At 42.3% G+C, this 15,869-nt stretch overlaps 1 protein-coding gene across 5 annotated transcripts in view; it reads left to right on the top strand.

Annotated features, from left to right (window-relative positions):
- The first annotated feature begins 1,041 nt into the window (after window positions 1-1,041).
- The window catches only part of NFX1 (nuclear transcription factor, X-box binding 1), a 79,458-nt gene continuing 64,630 nt past the window's right edge, over window positions 1,042-15,869 (top strand). For all 5 annotated transcript variants that reach the window (XR_010069902.1, XR_010069900.1, XR_010069901.1 and 2 more), the window contains exons 1-3: window positions 1,042-1,162; window positions 9,478-10,527; window positions 13,010-13,171. Coding sequence is in view for 2 of the 5 variants with exons in the window: in XM_063325667.1 (XP_063181737.1) it covers window positions 1,138-1,162; window positions 9,478-10,527; window positions 13,010-13,171 (1,237 nt within the window). In the remaining 3 variants the exon portion in view is untranslated. The remainder of the gene's footprint in view (window positions 1,163-9,477; window positions 10,528-13,009; window positions 13,172-15,869) is intronic.

Genomic DNA, 15,869 nt, shown 5'->3' with positions numbered 1-15,869 from the left:
CATTTCAACAGCTAGCATTTTTGCAATGAGCCCCCTGGTTCTTTAAAGGCTTTGCAGCCATGAACTTTGCCCACTAGGAGGGGAAAAACTATGCAGCAAATGGAACTTTGATTCGAGAATTTCACCAGGAAGGCGTGGAGGGCAGAAGGCAGAGACTTTGTGCAGCAGTGCTCCCGAGGTGCCAGTCTTCAGAGCTGCAGTTGCTATGGAACTGTGAACTCACTCTGCAGAGTCTGAAAAGATGAGCAGCTCTGTAAGGACTCTGGAGCCACATTGCAGCAGTGAGAACATAGAACTGTTCTGTAGATGTGCTGTAACCATGGCACTGCAAACCTGTGCAGGGAGGTGTGAATCATAAGATGGTTAAACACCACTGCTGAAACCTGCAGTATGACAAAGCATGGAGTTCTATGCAGTATTTGTAGCTGGAGCATGGTAAGATTTGTCTGCAGCACCAGCTGTAGCATGGGAATCCTTGTGTGGGCTTTCCAGCAGGAGCTTAAGTTCCAGCACTCATTTGGGATGACAAGCGTGTGGCTCTGTCACCTCCCTAGAGCAGGGTATGCAGGATGCAATAGACAGCCTGATGTCCCATCCCTACTTTCTACCCTGTGCCTAGAGAAAGCACTTCTATGCACTGAGACAGAGCGAGGAGCTGTGGTGTACCCACCCTCCCGCTCCTGGCCCGCCTAGCCGGGCTCTGGAATGCAGCCAGCACAGGGACCCACTTCAGGGAAAGGCCGCAGACGGCAAGCCCATTCTCAAGCAAAATGGCCAATTTATTGCCAGCGCTGGTATTTCTTTGTCGCTGTTAGTTTTCATTTCTTCCTCCTTTGCAGTATCAGGCAAGGTTCCCGAGTTTCCCAAGGTTCCAAATCGTTCCGGCGCCGGGAGAGGCGGCCCCGCTCGCTCTGCGGCCTCAGCTGAGCGCACGGCCCCGCGCGCCCGCTCCCGCCCGCCTCCGCCTCCGGCCCCGCCCACTCCACGCCTCGTGCCTGCGCCTGCTCTCCCGCTCGCGCTCGGAGCTCCAATGCGGCTGCGCGCGCATAGCCGCGGACGCCGGGGGGAGTGGGCGGGAGCTGTGCGCGTGCGTAGCGGCCAGGAAGCTGGACCTCAGAGGGGGTGTCTTGCGTTGGTATGGCGGAGGCACGGCCTGGGGCAGGTAAGTTCGGCTGCTGTGCTTGGGGCAGGGGGTCGGGTCGGGTGGGATGGGATGCGATGGGAGGGGAGGCGATGGGATGGGAGGCGACACGACACGAGGCGAGGCGAGGCGCGGAGCGGAGCAGAGCAGAGCAGAGCAGTCATCGCGCTGCAGCGATGCTGTCGGGCAGAGGGCCGTGCCGTGGCGGTCGGGGCCGAGCGCTGGCGTGTCGAGGGGCGCGGGCTGCGGCACCACCTGTTGCCGCCGCCCCGCCCCCGCGCGCGCCGCAACTTCGCGGCGCCTGTGGCACTCAAAATGGCTGGGCTCGCCTTTGCCGCAGGGCGCAGTACTTTGCCTGAGGAGGAACGCGCGAGCTTCTGGTATGTGTCAAACGAACGGGAACACCAGAAAAAAAATACAGAAACCCGTTTGGTTTCTGGAAAACTTACTGCACTCTCTCCACCCGTGCCCGTGAAACCCAGCAGAGGGCGGTGCTGCCTGCACCCGGCAGCCTGACCTGTCCCAGCCCCACAGGCCGCTTTAACATTGCAGTGTTTCGTGTGGTCTCGTTTGCTCTAGGGGCAGAGGTCCGGGGCGTGCGGGAGGTGACTGCCTACAGCAGGCGCCACCCGCCGGAGTGATGTAGGCAAGGGCTCACGGGTGGAGAGCGGCTTAGGGACCCGACCTGGAATGGGACTGAACACCACAAGAGCAAGAAAAGATTTTTTTCGTTTGTTTGTTTTTCCCTACTGGCTTTTATGATGCAGGTTTGGATTAACTTTTGTTTCGCTGGGTGTGGCTGCTGAGGAGGAGGGGGAATAGCATTTCAGGATCCATATTCCAGCCTCGCTTGTGTCATGAGCATGTAGCTAGAAATAACACTGTTGCCCAGAGTCGTTCACAATATGTATTGTTTTCATCATGTCTTTTGATTTTCTTGCAGTCTGGGTAGACTTCTTGAGTAATCAGTGTCACTTTGAGGTCACTTGATGAGGTAACTGACTGTTTATAGAGCAATTAGATTTCTGCCAGGAAGAATCCTGCACTTTTGTGACTGGGGTGAAGAAGAAAATATGAATCTCAACTTTCGTAGCACCCTGATGTTAATTCAGACGAAGGTTATCATTAGCCTGTATCCTAAATAGCAACCTCTGTCTCTTCTCCTCTGTTCTTGGCAGCCTGGCTGTCATGACAGAAAAGTTATTGGAGTTTATTTTTTGATGGGATGACAGTGGGTCCACAGCTGCCTTGTAGGAAGTGGAGTAGCCTGGGCCATGGTTCAGAAAGTGGAGACTGGTAGTTTCAGTATAAAGAAGCTGGTGCAGGCAAATGTCTGCTTGTCTGTTTATCTTCCATGCTGTCAGGGTGCAAATCAGCTCTGTTCCGGAAACCTTTTGAACAGTGTATGTGTATCAGAATAAAGGATCTTCAGTAGATATACTGAGTTAAAAATAGCTTTACCGAAAAGCAGTAGATTAGTCTGGATGGTACACTGTTTCTACACTTGCTTTATAATACTTAAGCTAACACATATATTGTCACATGGCATTAACTTCTGGAGTTCATTCCTTGTTATGGTAATACATACTATGTTATCAAGAACCTCTCATAGGTAAGTTTCAAATTGTGCTTCTGCAGTATTCAGATGGGAACTGGCTTTTGCCCTGCAACTCCATGGACACAGTGAATGTATGATTTTGAGAACTTAAACGTGAAAGATATTTCTGCTCACAGGGTATATCAGGGGAAGCAATTGAGGTTGAAGAATGACAACCAATTTGCCAATAGCGAATTATTATTGAGACCCAGGGAACAAGTATGAGAGACAAATAGAATATAAGAAACGAGGCAATTGCAGAATGAGTATTCACATTGATATACCTTTCTAATTTCCATCCCTGTGCACCTAGAAGGGACAGGTGGTATTTGTACTTAATAGTCATTAATGGATTTTTTTTTTCCCCATCAGTTGCCATAATTGCTGTTTAATGTAGTTTTGGTTTTTTGCCCTTGCAAAGACAGCTGGGTCATTATACGTGGTACAATGCATGATTAAACTGAAGATATCAGGCAGTTGCTATAAAGCATTGAGTAGCCCACCATAAGGATGAACAGGAAAGTGAAAACTTCTAATACATTTATTATCCTTATGCAAAATCATTCTGTAGTAAAAGACTTCTCTTAGGATGATGAAGCTACTTATGGTGAAGTTGTAATGGGCTAGCTAAAACTTCATGTTCTGTTAAAAACGTGGATGCACTGAATTTGGACAATAGCATAAAAAGACAAAAAAACATAGCACTGTGCACCAGTATACATAAGGGACAAACTAGCTGGAAAGCAGCCCTGCAGACAGGGACCTTTGGGTCCTTGGTGGACTATAAGCAGACCATGAGTCAGCAGTGCACCCTGTTTGCAAGGAAGGCCAACAGTATCCTAGACTACATTAGGAAGAGTGTTGCCAGCTTGTCAGGTGAGGTGCAGCTTGCCCTCTGCTCAGCGCTGTTGAGGCCACCTCTGGAGCACTGTGTCCAGTTCTAGGCTCCCCTGTAAAAGGAAGACATGGGCATGCTGGAGTGAGTCCAGCAAAGGGCCATGAAGATGATTAAGAGGTTGGAGCATCCCTCATATGAGGAGAGGCTGAGAGAGCTGGAACTGTTCAGTCTGGAAAAGAGAAGTCTCAGGGCCATCTCAGTGCTGGTGTTCTGTGAGGAAGAGGTTTAAAGCTACTAATGATATGAGGAAAAGCCTCAGATTTCCACAATGCAGCATTCCTGAGTTTGGTTTTGGGAGGGGCGGGGTGTTGGTTTTGTGTGTTTTTTTTCTTTTTTTTTTTTTTTTTTGAGTACAGAGTAATATAGGTACCATAAGACCTGCAGGGAGCGTCTTCCCCGTAACTTGTGCTTTGTGTGCAGCTGAGTGGACCATTTCGTGTCTGGATATATGCAGTGCTGACACAAATAGATTGTTCTGTATGCACTCTGTACTGTCATCTGTTGTTAGGTGAAAGAATAGGTTATTTGGATTGCTTTAAAACTGAAGACTTCTCTTTGACTTCTACTGGGAGCCAGTATATAAATTGAACATATAGAATATTGTGGGTTGGAAGAGACTCACAAGGGTCATTGAGTCCAACTCCTGAATCCACACAGGGCAACCTAAAAGTTAAACCGGATATCTAAGAGCATTATCCAAACACTTCTTGAATGCTGAAAGGCTTCAGGCCGTGACCGCTTTCCTGAGAAGCTTTTTCCAATGCTTCACCATCCTTTCATTTAAGAACTTTTTCCTGATGCTACCCAATGTGGACTTCCCTTGATGCAGCTTTAAGCTGTTCCCTCACGTTCTATGACTGGATCCCAGGGAGAAGAGATCAGCACCTCCCTCTCCATTTCCCATCGTGAGGAAGCTGTAGAGAGCAGTGAGGTCACCCTTTAGTCTCCTTGTTTCCAAGCTGAACAAAGCTAGTATGCTCAGCTGCTCATCTTAAGTCATGTCCTCTAGTCCTTTCACCATCTTTGTTGCCCTCCTTTGGACACATTCTAATATTTTTATATCATTCTTGTATTGGTACACACAATACTCATGGTGACACTATTTTTGGTTGAATTTATGGATATCTCAATAAGAAGTTGGCAATTAAAAAGTAAGTGCTTGTCCAGTCAGAAAGACTGGTACTAATCAGTGTTGTTTATTTGGATCCAGTTTTGTGTTGATCTGAAGCTTCAGAAGGAAAATCAGAGTTGTTCCTATCTAGGAGATAGAGCTGAGTTCATTTAAGAATAAAGAAGTACTGCCTCTGATATCTAAGGGGCTACCCTGTGGATTCTTGTATCCGTTATATTTTTGTCTGGCTGGACTTCTTCAATATGTTTGGTTTTTTTTTTTCTTTCTTATATTTATTCTTAATTATCAACTTCATACAGTCTCTGCCTAATTAAAGTACATTGTTTAATGGCTCTTGAAAATCTAATTGAATTTAGCTTGCTGAAACTGCTAAGAAATGTCACTTAGGCATAATGTGTCTAAGTGTCACCTTCAAATGTCACTATTGATGTCTTCATAAAAGAAAGTACCTAAGTTATTACGTTTTATGGCTGTACTGGTCCCCAAAATAAGCTCTGTTTTTGAAGCAGAGCTTGTACTTATTAAAATGAGAAATGTACTTACTAATTTGCTTCATATTTTTAAAAGTGCCCTTATCAAATTATTTTTCTGAAGGGTAGTTCACACAGATGACCTAACTTTGCCAGGGCATTCTGGCTCTGTTGAGAGTTAATGATGAAGCGGTGTAAAGTGTAATGTTATGACAGAATAGGCATGAAACTGTATGAGCTTCACATGCTTGGTTTTAATTCACATTCAAACTCTTGGGGATATTAAACTCTGCAATGTAGAGGTTATTTCTAAAAGTACTGTGATTTTCTTTGTTTTATAGAAATACAATCTGGAATCTAGCTATGGAGGTTCCCTTTTTCTTGGGATTTTTGTGTATGTACATATAAACATGTCAGAGGAAATCTGAGCCAGTGTTAGCTACTGATTATTGCACTTGTATATGCATTTTGCTGTTTCTTGTCTCGGCAGGTAGAAATCAGTTTTAGTAGAATTTACCACTTCTTTGGAATTTTTTTGTAATGTAAAACCTGACAGTAAGAATAGGAATCCTATTCATGGGTGATATAAAAAGTCCTAATGAATTATTCATATTTTGGAAGTGCTTTTAAATACCTAAATCCTGGTTTCCCATCTGTTTCTTCAAACTTAATAGATTATTTGGAAAGTGCTTTCAAAAATATCACTTCCACAGCTACATTTCAAGTCCTGATTATGCTTCTTGGATGCCGTGCTCAAAAGTCAATTTGACTGTTTCTAAGAAACCAGCATTTTAAAGACATGTCCAGCATGTTTTTTATGTCAGTATAAGATAGTATGTTTTACTGATCTACAGAACATACTTACTCTAGTTATTTACTGCATTCATTTGAAAGCCTTGTGCACAAATTTTTTGATAATTCATGCATACGTTTTACATACCACATCTCATAACTGAAGAAACAACGGTCTTTAATAATAGAGTATACTTTTTAGATGGAAGCCCTGTGATTTTTGAAAAATATATTTTTATTAAACATTAAGAAGCCATTTGGTTTACCTTGCTATATCTATCCATCAGACTTTAAATTTTAGGGTATACAAAAGAAATCTTAAACCAACTAATAAAATGGGTTGTTTCATATAAGGTTTGTGTGTAATTCTAGGATTGCATCCTGTCTTCAAATCAAAATATGTGAAACTCTATTTTTAGTCTGTCCTGAATGACTGCTGTTTACATTATAACGTCGAAGGACTACAATTTCTGTTTGTAGTCCTTTTTATTAGTGATAGAAAAGAAACTGGCAAAAAAGGACAACTTTGTATTTTGAGTTCTTTACACAGGATACACGAGCTAAGATGAGAAAAATGGAATGTTACCAGGGAAGCTGCTTGCAGTCCAGATTCTTTCAGGTGTATAAGCCTAATGTTTTGTACCTACTAGGGTCTGCAATCCTAATGATAGAATACAGTAATTCAGCTGAAAGGGACCTACAATGATCATTGAGTCCAACTGCCTGACCACTTCAGGGCTGACCAAAAGTTAAAACATTGTCTAAGAGGCATTGACACTGACAAGCATGGGGCATTAACCAGCCCTCTTGGAAAGCCTCTTCCAGGGTTTGACCACCCTCTTGGTAAAGAGATGTTTCCTCATGTGAAGGCCAAACCTGTCCTGACGGACACAGCTTTGAGCCATTCCCATGAGTCCTGGCACTGGATCCCAGGGAGAAGAGATCAGCGCGTCCCCTCTGCTTCAGTTAAGATTGATTCTTAGCTCAATCTCCAGCTGTTCTGAAAGACCTCTGTCTGGTGTTCTGATTCTATTGTCTCAAAATCAGGTTAGTATTACAGCTTAAAAAAAACAAACAACGAAACCACCAAACACTTTGTATTTGTCATTTATATCTAGTGTAATACTATTGTATAATAGCATAGCTTATAATAATATATAATGTTATGTTAATAACATATACTATAATATTAATATATCTTAATATATTAAATAGAAATAATTTATAATATTATATCACAAGAAGAGGAGCCATGCTGGACCTTGTCCTTACTGACAAGGAGGGGCTGGTGGTGAATGTCAAGCTCAAGGGTAGCCTTGGCTGCAGTGATCATGAAATGGTGGAATTCAAGATTCTTATGGCAGCAAGGAAGGTGTGCAGCAAGCTCGCTACCCTGGACTTCAGGAGAGCAGACTTTGGCCTCTTGAGGGACCTGCTTGGCAGGGTAACATGGGATAAAGCACTGGAGGGAAGAGGGGCCCAAGAGAGCCGGTTAGTATTCAAGGATCACCTCCTCTGTGCTCAAGAGCGGTGTATCCCAAGAATGAAGAAGTCAGGCAAAAGTGCCAGGAGGCATGCATAGATGAACAAAGAGCTCTTGGACAAGCTGAAAAGCAAAAAAGGAGGCCTACAGAGGGTGGAAGCAAGGACGGGTTGACTGGGTGGAATACAGAGAAACTGTCCGAGTGGCCAGGAACCAGATTAGGCAAGGTAAAAAGCCCAGGCAGAATTAAATCTGGCCAGGGACATCAAGGACAAGAAGAAAAACTTCTGTAAGTACGTCAGGGGTAAAGGCAAGACTAGGGAAGACATGGGCCCTCTCAGGAAGGAGACAGGAGACCTGGTCACCAAGGATATGGAGAAGGCTGAGGTGCTGAATGACTTTTTCCACTCGTTCTTCACCGGCAAGGGCTCCAACCACACCACCCACGTTGCAGGATGCAAAGGCTGGGTCTATGAGAATGAAGAACCACCCACTGTAGAAGATCAGATTCGGGACCATCTAAGGAACCTGAAGGTACACAAGTCCATGGGACCTGATGAAGTTCATCTGTGGGTCCTGAGGGAGCTGGTGCATGAAGTTGCTAAGCCACTTTCCATTATATTTGAAAAGCTGTGGCAGTCTGGTGAAGCTCCCACTGACTGAAAAAGGGGACACACAACTCCCATTTTCAAAAAAGGGGAAAAAAGGAAGACCCGGGGAACTACAGACCCGTCAGTCTCACCTCTGTGCCTGGCAAGATCATGGAGCAGATCCTCCTGGAATCTCTGCTAAGGCACATGGAAAATAAGGAGGCGACTGGTGACAGCCAACATGGCTTTACTAAAGGCAGATCATGCCTGACAAATTTGGTGACCTTCTATGGCAGGGCTACAGCATTGATAGATAAGGGGAGAGGAACAGATGTCATTTACCTGGACTTATGCAAAGCGTTTGACACTGTCCTGCATAACGTGCTTGTCTCTAAACTGGAAAGACGTGGATTTGATGGATGGACCACTCGGTGGATAAGGAACTGGCTGGACAGTCACACTCAAAGGCTTGCAGTCAATGGCTCAATGTCCAAGGGGAAACCAGTAATGAGTGGTATTCCTCAGGGGTCATTACTGGGACCAGTGCTGTTTAACATCTTTGTTGGTGGCACGGACAGTGAGATTAGATTGAGTGCAATCAAAACACACCAAGCTGTGTGGCACAGTTGGCACGCTGGAGGGAGGGGATGCCATGCAGAGGGACCTTGACAGGCTTGAGAGGTGGGCCTGTGCGAACCTCATGAAGTTCACCCAGACCAAGTGCAGGGTCCCGCATGTGGGTTGGGGCAATCACAGGCACAAATACAGGTTGGGCGGAGAATGGCTTGAGAGCAGCCCTGAGGAGAAGGACTTGGTGGATGAGAAGCTCAACATGAGCTGGCAACGTGTGCTCACAGCCCAGAAAGCCAACCGCATCCTGGGCTGCATCAAAAGAAGCAGGAGAAGGAGGAGAGGCTGAGGGAGCTGGGCATGTTTAGTTTGGAGAAGAGGAGGCTGAGGGGAGACCTCATTGCCCTCTACAACTACCTGAAAGGAGGTTGTAGAGAGGTGGATGTTGGCCTGTTCTCCCAGATGAATAATGACAGGACCAGAGGAAATGGTCTGAAGCTGCGGCAGGGGAGGTTTAGATTAGATATTAGGAAGAATTACTTTACTGAAAGAGTGGTCAGGCACTGGAACAGCCTGCCCAGGGAGGTGGTTGAGTCACCATCCCTAGAGGTATTTAAGGAATGTCTAGATTTGGCACTTCAGGGCATGCTCTAGTGGCAGAGATTGTAGGTTGTTTGTGGGGTTTTTTTTGTTGTTTTTTTTTTGTGTGTGTGTGTGTATGGTTGGACTCAATGATCTCAATGATCAAGAAATGTTTACTATTTAATAGTCTTATACATGTGTTTTTATTTTTTCACTTTTTAGGTGCATTGAATTTCAATCCTGATGCTGCTGATTCCATTCCAGGAGAAGGACAACCTACAGATATAAACTGGGTAAACAAAGATAGGAAAGACTCTAACAGTAATCAGAGTAGAAGTAATTTACCATTTCCTAGTCTGTCTTGTGAAAGAGGTACAGATTATGAAAGCTCTTCCACAAAGCGTCATGGCTTTTGTAATCCAGAACGTCAGTATGGGAATTCCGAAGACTTCCATGAATATTTTGGTACCAGTAAAAGTTTGAAGAATCGCAACTTGCAAAGCCAGAGATGGCACAGATCAAGAAACGATAGCACATGTACTAGAAGTAAGATAAGGCAAAGTACTGCTGATGCTGCTGCAGGTCCAGGAATTTCAGATGCTGCAATAGCACCTGGGAGAAGAGCACCTCCTAGAGGATGCAATGACTTTTTCTCCTCGGAGAGTGACAGGGAGTTACCTAACGCAGATAGCAGAGGAGCAAAGCCAAAGAAAACACATCTGATGCATGCATCTGGAAGAGGTTTCAGGGAGAAGGGAAAGCAAGTACATGACCGGGAAAAGAGAGTGGGCTCTAAACAGAAAGTAGAGCTGTTTGAAAATGTTCCATCTTTGGATTTGACTCAGTCTGACTCTTCAGAATCATCTGTTGGAAAGGCATTCTGTGATGCACCTGTTGGTAGTGGGGATGAGCAGAAAGGCTACAATTATGTAAACAAAAGATATCCCCGGAAGCCTGTGTGGAATAAACCTCCAGTAGAAAAGGATTGTCAGAAGAGACATGATTCTCACCGTAGTAAAAATGCAAAAGTAGGTAAGAAGTCTTCTCTTGCATATACTCCAAAAGATAAAAATGAGAGGAAGAAAGAATTCTCTGTTCACAAAAATGATGAAAACCTGACAAGTGAAATCAGGCATCAATTGTCTGATTCTGTTAAATGTAACGGAAGAAAGTTCCTGCTAAAGGGGGATCAAGCACCTGCACTTCATTTCAGCTGGACCCAGTACTGGAAGAAGCAAAGTGACGTACCAAAAAACAAAGAAACTCATACAGGTAAGCTTTCTTGACTCTCCTGTATTAAAGATACAGTCTTGAACAATTTAAACTGCCTTTATGTTTGACTAGATGAAGAGGCTTGTTATTTCCCATTAGGTCAGTATCAGTTTCAGAGGGTAGAATGTAAATGTAAATATGTGGTTGCTGAGTGGGGAGATGTTCTGTAAGTTTACTAGGGAAGAACAGATTTTGTTTGAAGTTTGTTTTTTTTTGTTTGTTTGTTTTACTACCAAAGTCCAAATGATGTCCTGGTCAGGCACCATGTTAAAACATGTATGTTGCAGGAGCAGGGAGTAAAATTCTGAGTATTCAGAACAATGGGACTTGAGAGGAACAATCCTAAAACTGATTTTTGCAGAATAAGTTTTCTCATGTTTTACGTAGAAATAGGAAAATGCCAGAGAAAGGAACTGTCTTCTGGTCCTAACTGGATTTTTTTTCCTCGTTTTTTGCAATGGTAATACCAAAAGGTAGTTAGAAATAAAGAAAATATTTGGATACTATTTTTGGAAGTTGAGAATAGAAACATGCCATTGACAATGTAAAGCAGACACACAGGTTTTGACTGAGTGAATTTTGTGCCGACTCATACCATTAAGGACTTAAAACATTAAATGGAAATTAACTGAATCTCTTCAATGCCATGGTACTGGTTTCTGTTTCTAGACAACCTAGGTAGCTTTTTCTTACTGTTTTAGATAAGCTTAAGTGTGTACTGATAAAATAGCCCCATATTATTCATAGCACCCAGCAGAGGAAGTCCTGTTTTCTTTTGGAGGCAGTAAGGAGAGGTATTTCTTTTTCTTTGTGTGTGTGTCTCTTTCCAGTTGAACAAACACTAAGAATTATGTTTAGTTGGCTTTTACAAAGCATCATCAAGCTACCCAAAACGATAGAGATGGGTAGACTAGTTCCTGTTAACTGTGTTATTGAATCTTTTGAAGATTTTTGCTTCTCGGTGTGTCTTCTCTTTCAGAGCTGAGAAAGTAGTAGAGTAATTGTGAAGTATAAGGTAGCTCCAGTCTGAACCTTTGTTCCCTTAGGAGAGGCCCAAGGATCAAGATCCTCCTTGATCCTTTCTAACTTAAATACATTAACTTTCATGTTCCTGGGTTCTACTGGGATCATAACGTTAAAGATACCTCAGTTTTCTCCCAGCATTATTATTAAACTAAAAACGCATGCAATAAGGAGGAAGAGAAGTAGTAGTCTTTTACAGGGAACTTAAGGAACTTCCCCCTCCAAAATGGCAGTCTTTCTTCGCATGCTTTAGTTGGGAGCTATTTTGGAAACAGTATCTGCCACTATTTTCAGGGGACTGAGTCTGTGCTTTTTAACTATCTATGGGACAGCTATCCTTTTTGGGTACAGTATAGCTTTAGTCTTCTAGAAAAAAGTAGTATGTTTTAGGTGGGGATGCTTTCTTTGCAGCGGGTAACATTCATGGCATTCAAGCAGAAATGATTGTTAATTCTAAAGCTTGTGGTACTTGATGCAGGAGAGCTGGAAAAGAAGCTTGAAAGTGCTTATATCCTATTAAAGAGGGCAAACAGTGTAAACACTTCCAAGTTTCCAGGCATCCATGGTCTCGCTTTCAAGTCATGTGTGATACAAGCACATTTTAAATTGATAGTCATTTTTCTTTTGTTATTTTTGGGTTTTTTTGTCCTTCATTATGTCCTTCCCTTGACACCATCTTAAAAAGATACTTTTTTACAGTTCATGCTTGTAATTAAGATATTTTAAAATTCTGTGGGCATACAGCAAATAACATTTCTGAGGTGTGTTTGTTAGCCTTACCTTCATGGGAGAGTTAATCTGGCAGAACTGAAGTTATGCAGTGCCTTTGTTATGGTTGCACTTCTAACTGTTTCCAGGCTGTTTTGTCTTTCTTCCACATGTCTTTCATGTGGAGTTCTTGCTTTATTTTCAGAGTTCTTTTTCAAGTTCTTTCATACGGCTCAAAAGGCCCTGTACATTGACTATTGTTTCACAGTAATTCCATGCCTAAATCAGTCAGTTTAAGGGTATTATTTAGGTACTTCACTGTTAATATTTCTTTTGTGGTCTTACAAGAATACTCAAGGATGGGAATTCAATTTAATTTTGGATGAAACTTCTGTAGTTAAGAGCTTTAAGCTTTTGGTTTAAACTTTATATGAAGATAAATTTCTTGTCTAAATTTCTGCCAAGCTTAAAACCTTTCATTAATTTGTAAAATCAGAATGATTGCTATTCATCAACAGGAATTCTTGTTGCCTCTTTTATGGATATCTCATACTCCCTCTTCCTGCTCTGAAACTAGAGAAATGAATACCAACTATCAAACTGGAATCTTCCAGAAGTAAACCAATACCTTGCTTGTAGCCACACAGGAAAAATAAGTTCTGTTATAATTTAAATAAAATCTTGGCATTTCATTTATTTTTTTTCTCAGCTAGCTGATGTTTCATGCACAAGTAATATAATTTATTTGCAGGGTCACTGATTGAACAACTGACCACAGAGAAGTATGAATGCATGGTATGCTGTGAGGTGGTCCGAATAGTAGCCCCAGTGTGGAGCTGTCAGAACTGTTACCATGTGTTCCACCTGAATTGCATTAAGAAATGGGCGCGATCACCAGCTTCACAAGCTGAAGGTTGGTATTCTTTCTTGTACATATTTTCTCTCTCACGTACATATAATAGCAGAGCTCATGTGTTTCTCACGTTGGAAGACTAGCAAAGCAAGTTTTAAATTTCTTTTTTTTTTTTCTGGGGTTCTTTGGATGCTCTGTATAATCCTGCTAACTGTTTTGATTCTTTCTAGTATTCTACCTAAAACTATTTTCAAGGTTTGGATTCATAAGATCGGTCAATGAAATCAGTGCATCAAGATGCAAAGCTGTGTGTCTGTGTTTTTACACACCAAGAAATGTCTCATCTTCTCTCATCTGTGCTTGGCTAGGCAGTCAAACAGAAGCAGCACTCCAAGCATTAGTTGTCTGCTTTTACTCAAACATTTCTTAGTTCTGTCCTCAGATAAAGTCCTCCTGAAATGTGTCATGGATGCCCTGCAGTGAAATGAAATTCAGAGGAGAAAGCTTTTTCCTTTGTCATTAGCTTAAACTGTTTAAGATTCTTTGTATTATACCACTTTTTGAAACTCTTATTCCACTACATTCTGCCCTTTGAATGCTTTGGTGTAAGTGTTAAAGGAGAAGCTGCTGCCCAGGAATTCACACACCATTCAAGGAGTTGCACATACACCGCCCGAGTCTTTTAACTGCTAGGACCAAAGTCCCTTCACAGCAGATGAGTCCCTTTGCAGCAATGAGCCAACAGGTGCCCCTTTCAACTCCACACACACGCACGCTTCCTCCTTCTTCAGGCTCAACTCTAGGTTTCCCACAGCAGAGTCTTAGGCATCAGATTTTATAAAAGTACTAAAGAAATCCCTGAGCAATTATACCCTTGTGTTCTATATGCCCGCCCCTCGTGTGCTCTTCACATGCTATTCATGCGTCTTTTACTCCAGTAGTGATTTTTGGTCTGGGGTCTTGTAGCACCTTATTAGATTCTCTTTTCGTGTCCAGGCAGGCAGACTGTTGACTGCTCTTATCTTGTTGATTTGCAGTCTCTGCTGATGGTTGTCGTCTCCTTATCTTCCGGTTTAGGCTTCTTATGCACCTGTGCTTGCTGGCAGAACATGGGGAACTGAAAAGTCCCAGATGTATGGGAAAACACTACCAAAACATCAGCGTGTTATCAACATTTTTGTCATACTGAAAGCTTAAATGCAGCACTGTACCAGCTGCTAGGAAGATTACTAAGAAAATTAACTCTATTGTGGCCTAAAGGCCTCATCAAATCTAGCTACTAATGCAAAGTAAAGCTAGGCAAATAGTATAAATCACACCATATTATAACCTTAAGTAATTTATTCTAATTAAAACTTACTCATTTTATCTAAACAACTTAGTATCTTTCAAATAAGTTAGGCTGAATTGCAGTCTCTCTGCTATGTTTGGTTGTGTGATGTAGACACACTCTGAAGACTGTAAAGTTAATCTGGAAGTAAGGTTAATTTCTTCTGTACCCTGCTTGTTTAGTATTTAGCATTCTTCATGTGTCTTTCTGTCTCTGTCTGGGCAGACTGAGGAAATAGTCTGTTAGCTACTTCCAAATGTTTGAGAGAAGTTTTTCGAGACTGTCAATCTCTTGCAGAAAGGATTGGTTGCAAAGTTCTTGGATTTCTGAGGATGCATAGACAGATTTCTGGGTAGGGCTGGTCATGCTTCATAATGACAGTAGAAAGGAAGTTACTAATATCAGCACAAGATTTGAAACATAAAGGCACTGGAGTCTTTGAGAAGGGAACAGATTTTTCGGTAAGACTGAGATCCTAAGCCAAACTGAGAGTCACTGCTGAGAACATTTATCTCAGCTTTCTATTTTTCTGTCACCTTCTTTGGAGCTGATTTATCTCCCTGAAACAGCTTATTGCTTGATCAAAGGAGTATCTGCTTATATAAGGGAGGTTTTGCTTATGGGTCGACACAGTGACCTTAGATGCCTGAAACCCGTCAGCGTTTCCAATAGCCATGTCTTTTGGACATTGGCTTTTCTTGTAAGCATTTGTGGACTAAATATGTTACTGTATCTCGTGTATGAGATCATTAATTAAATCAATAATTAAATAATTAAATAAATAATTAATCATTAATTTAAAAAAGTTATATTAAAGATGGTGGCCTCAGTAGAACTGATTCCATAGTTCCAGTGAGTACCCTGTTGCATATTTCTTGACCTGCAAAGCCCTGCTACCCTATCTTGATTAGAATTTGTACTTCAGAGTGTATTTGTTTTGTGGTAGATTGTTTCAGTGTATATTCTACTTCTCAGGCTTTGTATAGTATTGAGGAATTCACTAGAACTCTGGCAGTAATTACCGTCTACCAGAAGAGAAATACAACACTGTAATCTACCTAACTCAATAATTCGACTCAATAATTCGCTGTTTTTCTGGAAGAGGGAAAAAACCTGTTATTTTCTGGACGTGATTTACTTTAAGTGTGCTTGATTCTGCAAATGTTATAATAATTTTCAGGAAATCTTATCTGATCTCACCACCCAGACTTTTCACTGCTGCATTTCACTTCCAGCCTAGTGAGAATATTTTGTTCATAAGATCAGTTTTCAGTATTCATTCTTTTATGTTTTTGTAGCAACTGAATGTTGCAGTGAGAATGTTCCTCCATTTGGGGCCTTACAGCAGGTCTTATTTTTATGATACATAGCAGGAGGCTGAAAGTATGTATGTGTACATGTATTGTTCATGTGTTTTCTACATGAAAG

The sequence above is a fragment of the Chroicocephalus ridibundus genome, chromosome 2 (assembly GCF_963924245.1).
Source record: "Chroicocephalus ridibundus chromosome 2, bChrRid1.1, whole genome shotgun sequence".
Taxonomy (NCBI): domain Eukaryota; kingdom Metazoa; phylum Chordata; class Aves; order Charadriiformes; family Laridae; genus Chroicocephalus; species Chroicocephalus ridibundus.
The sequence above is the reverse complement of the archived record's forward strand: the minus strand, read 5'-3'. Positions and strand labels throughout refer to the sequence as shown.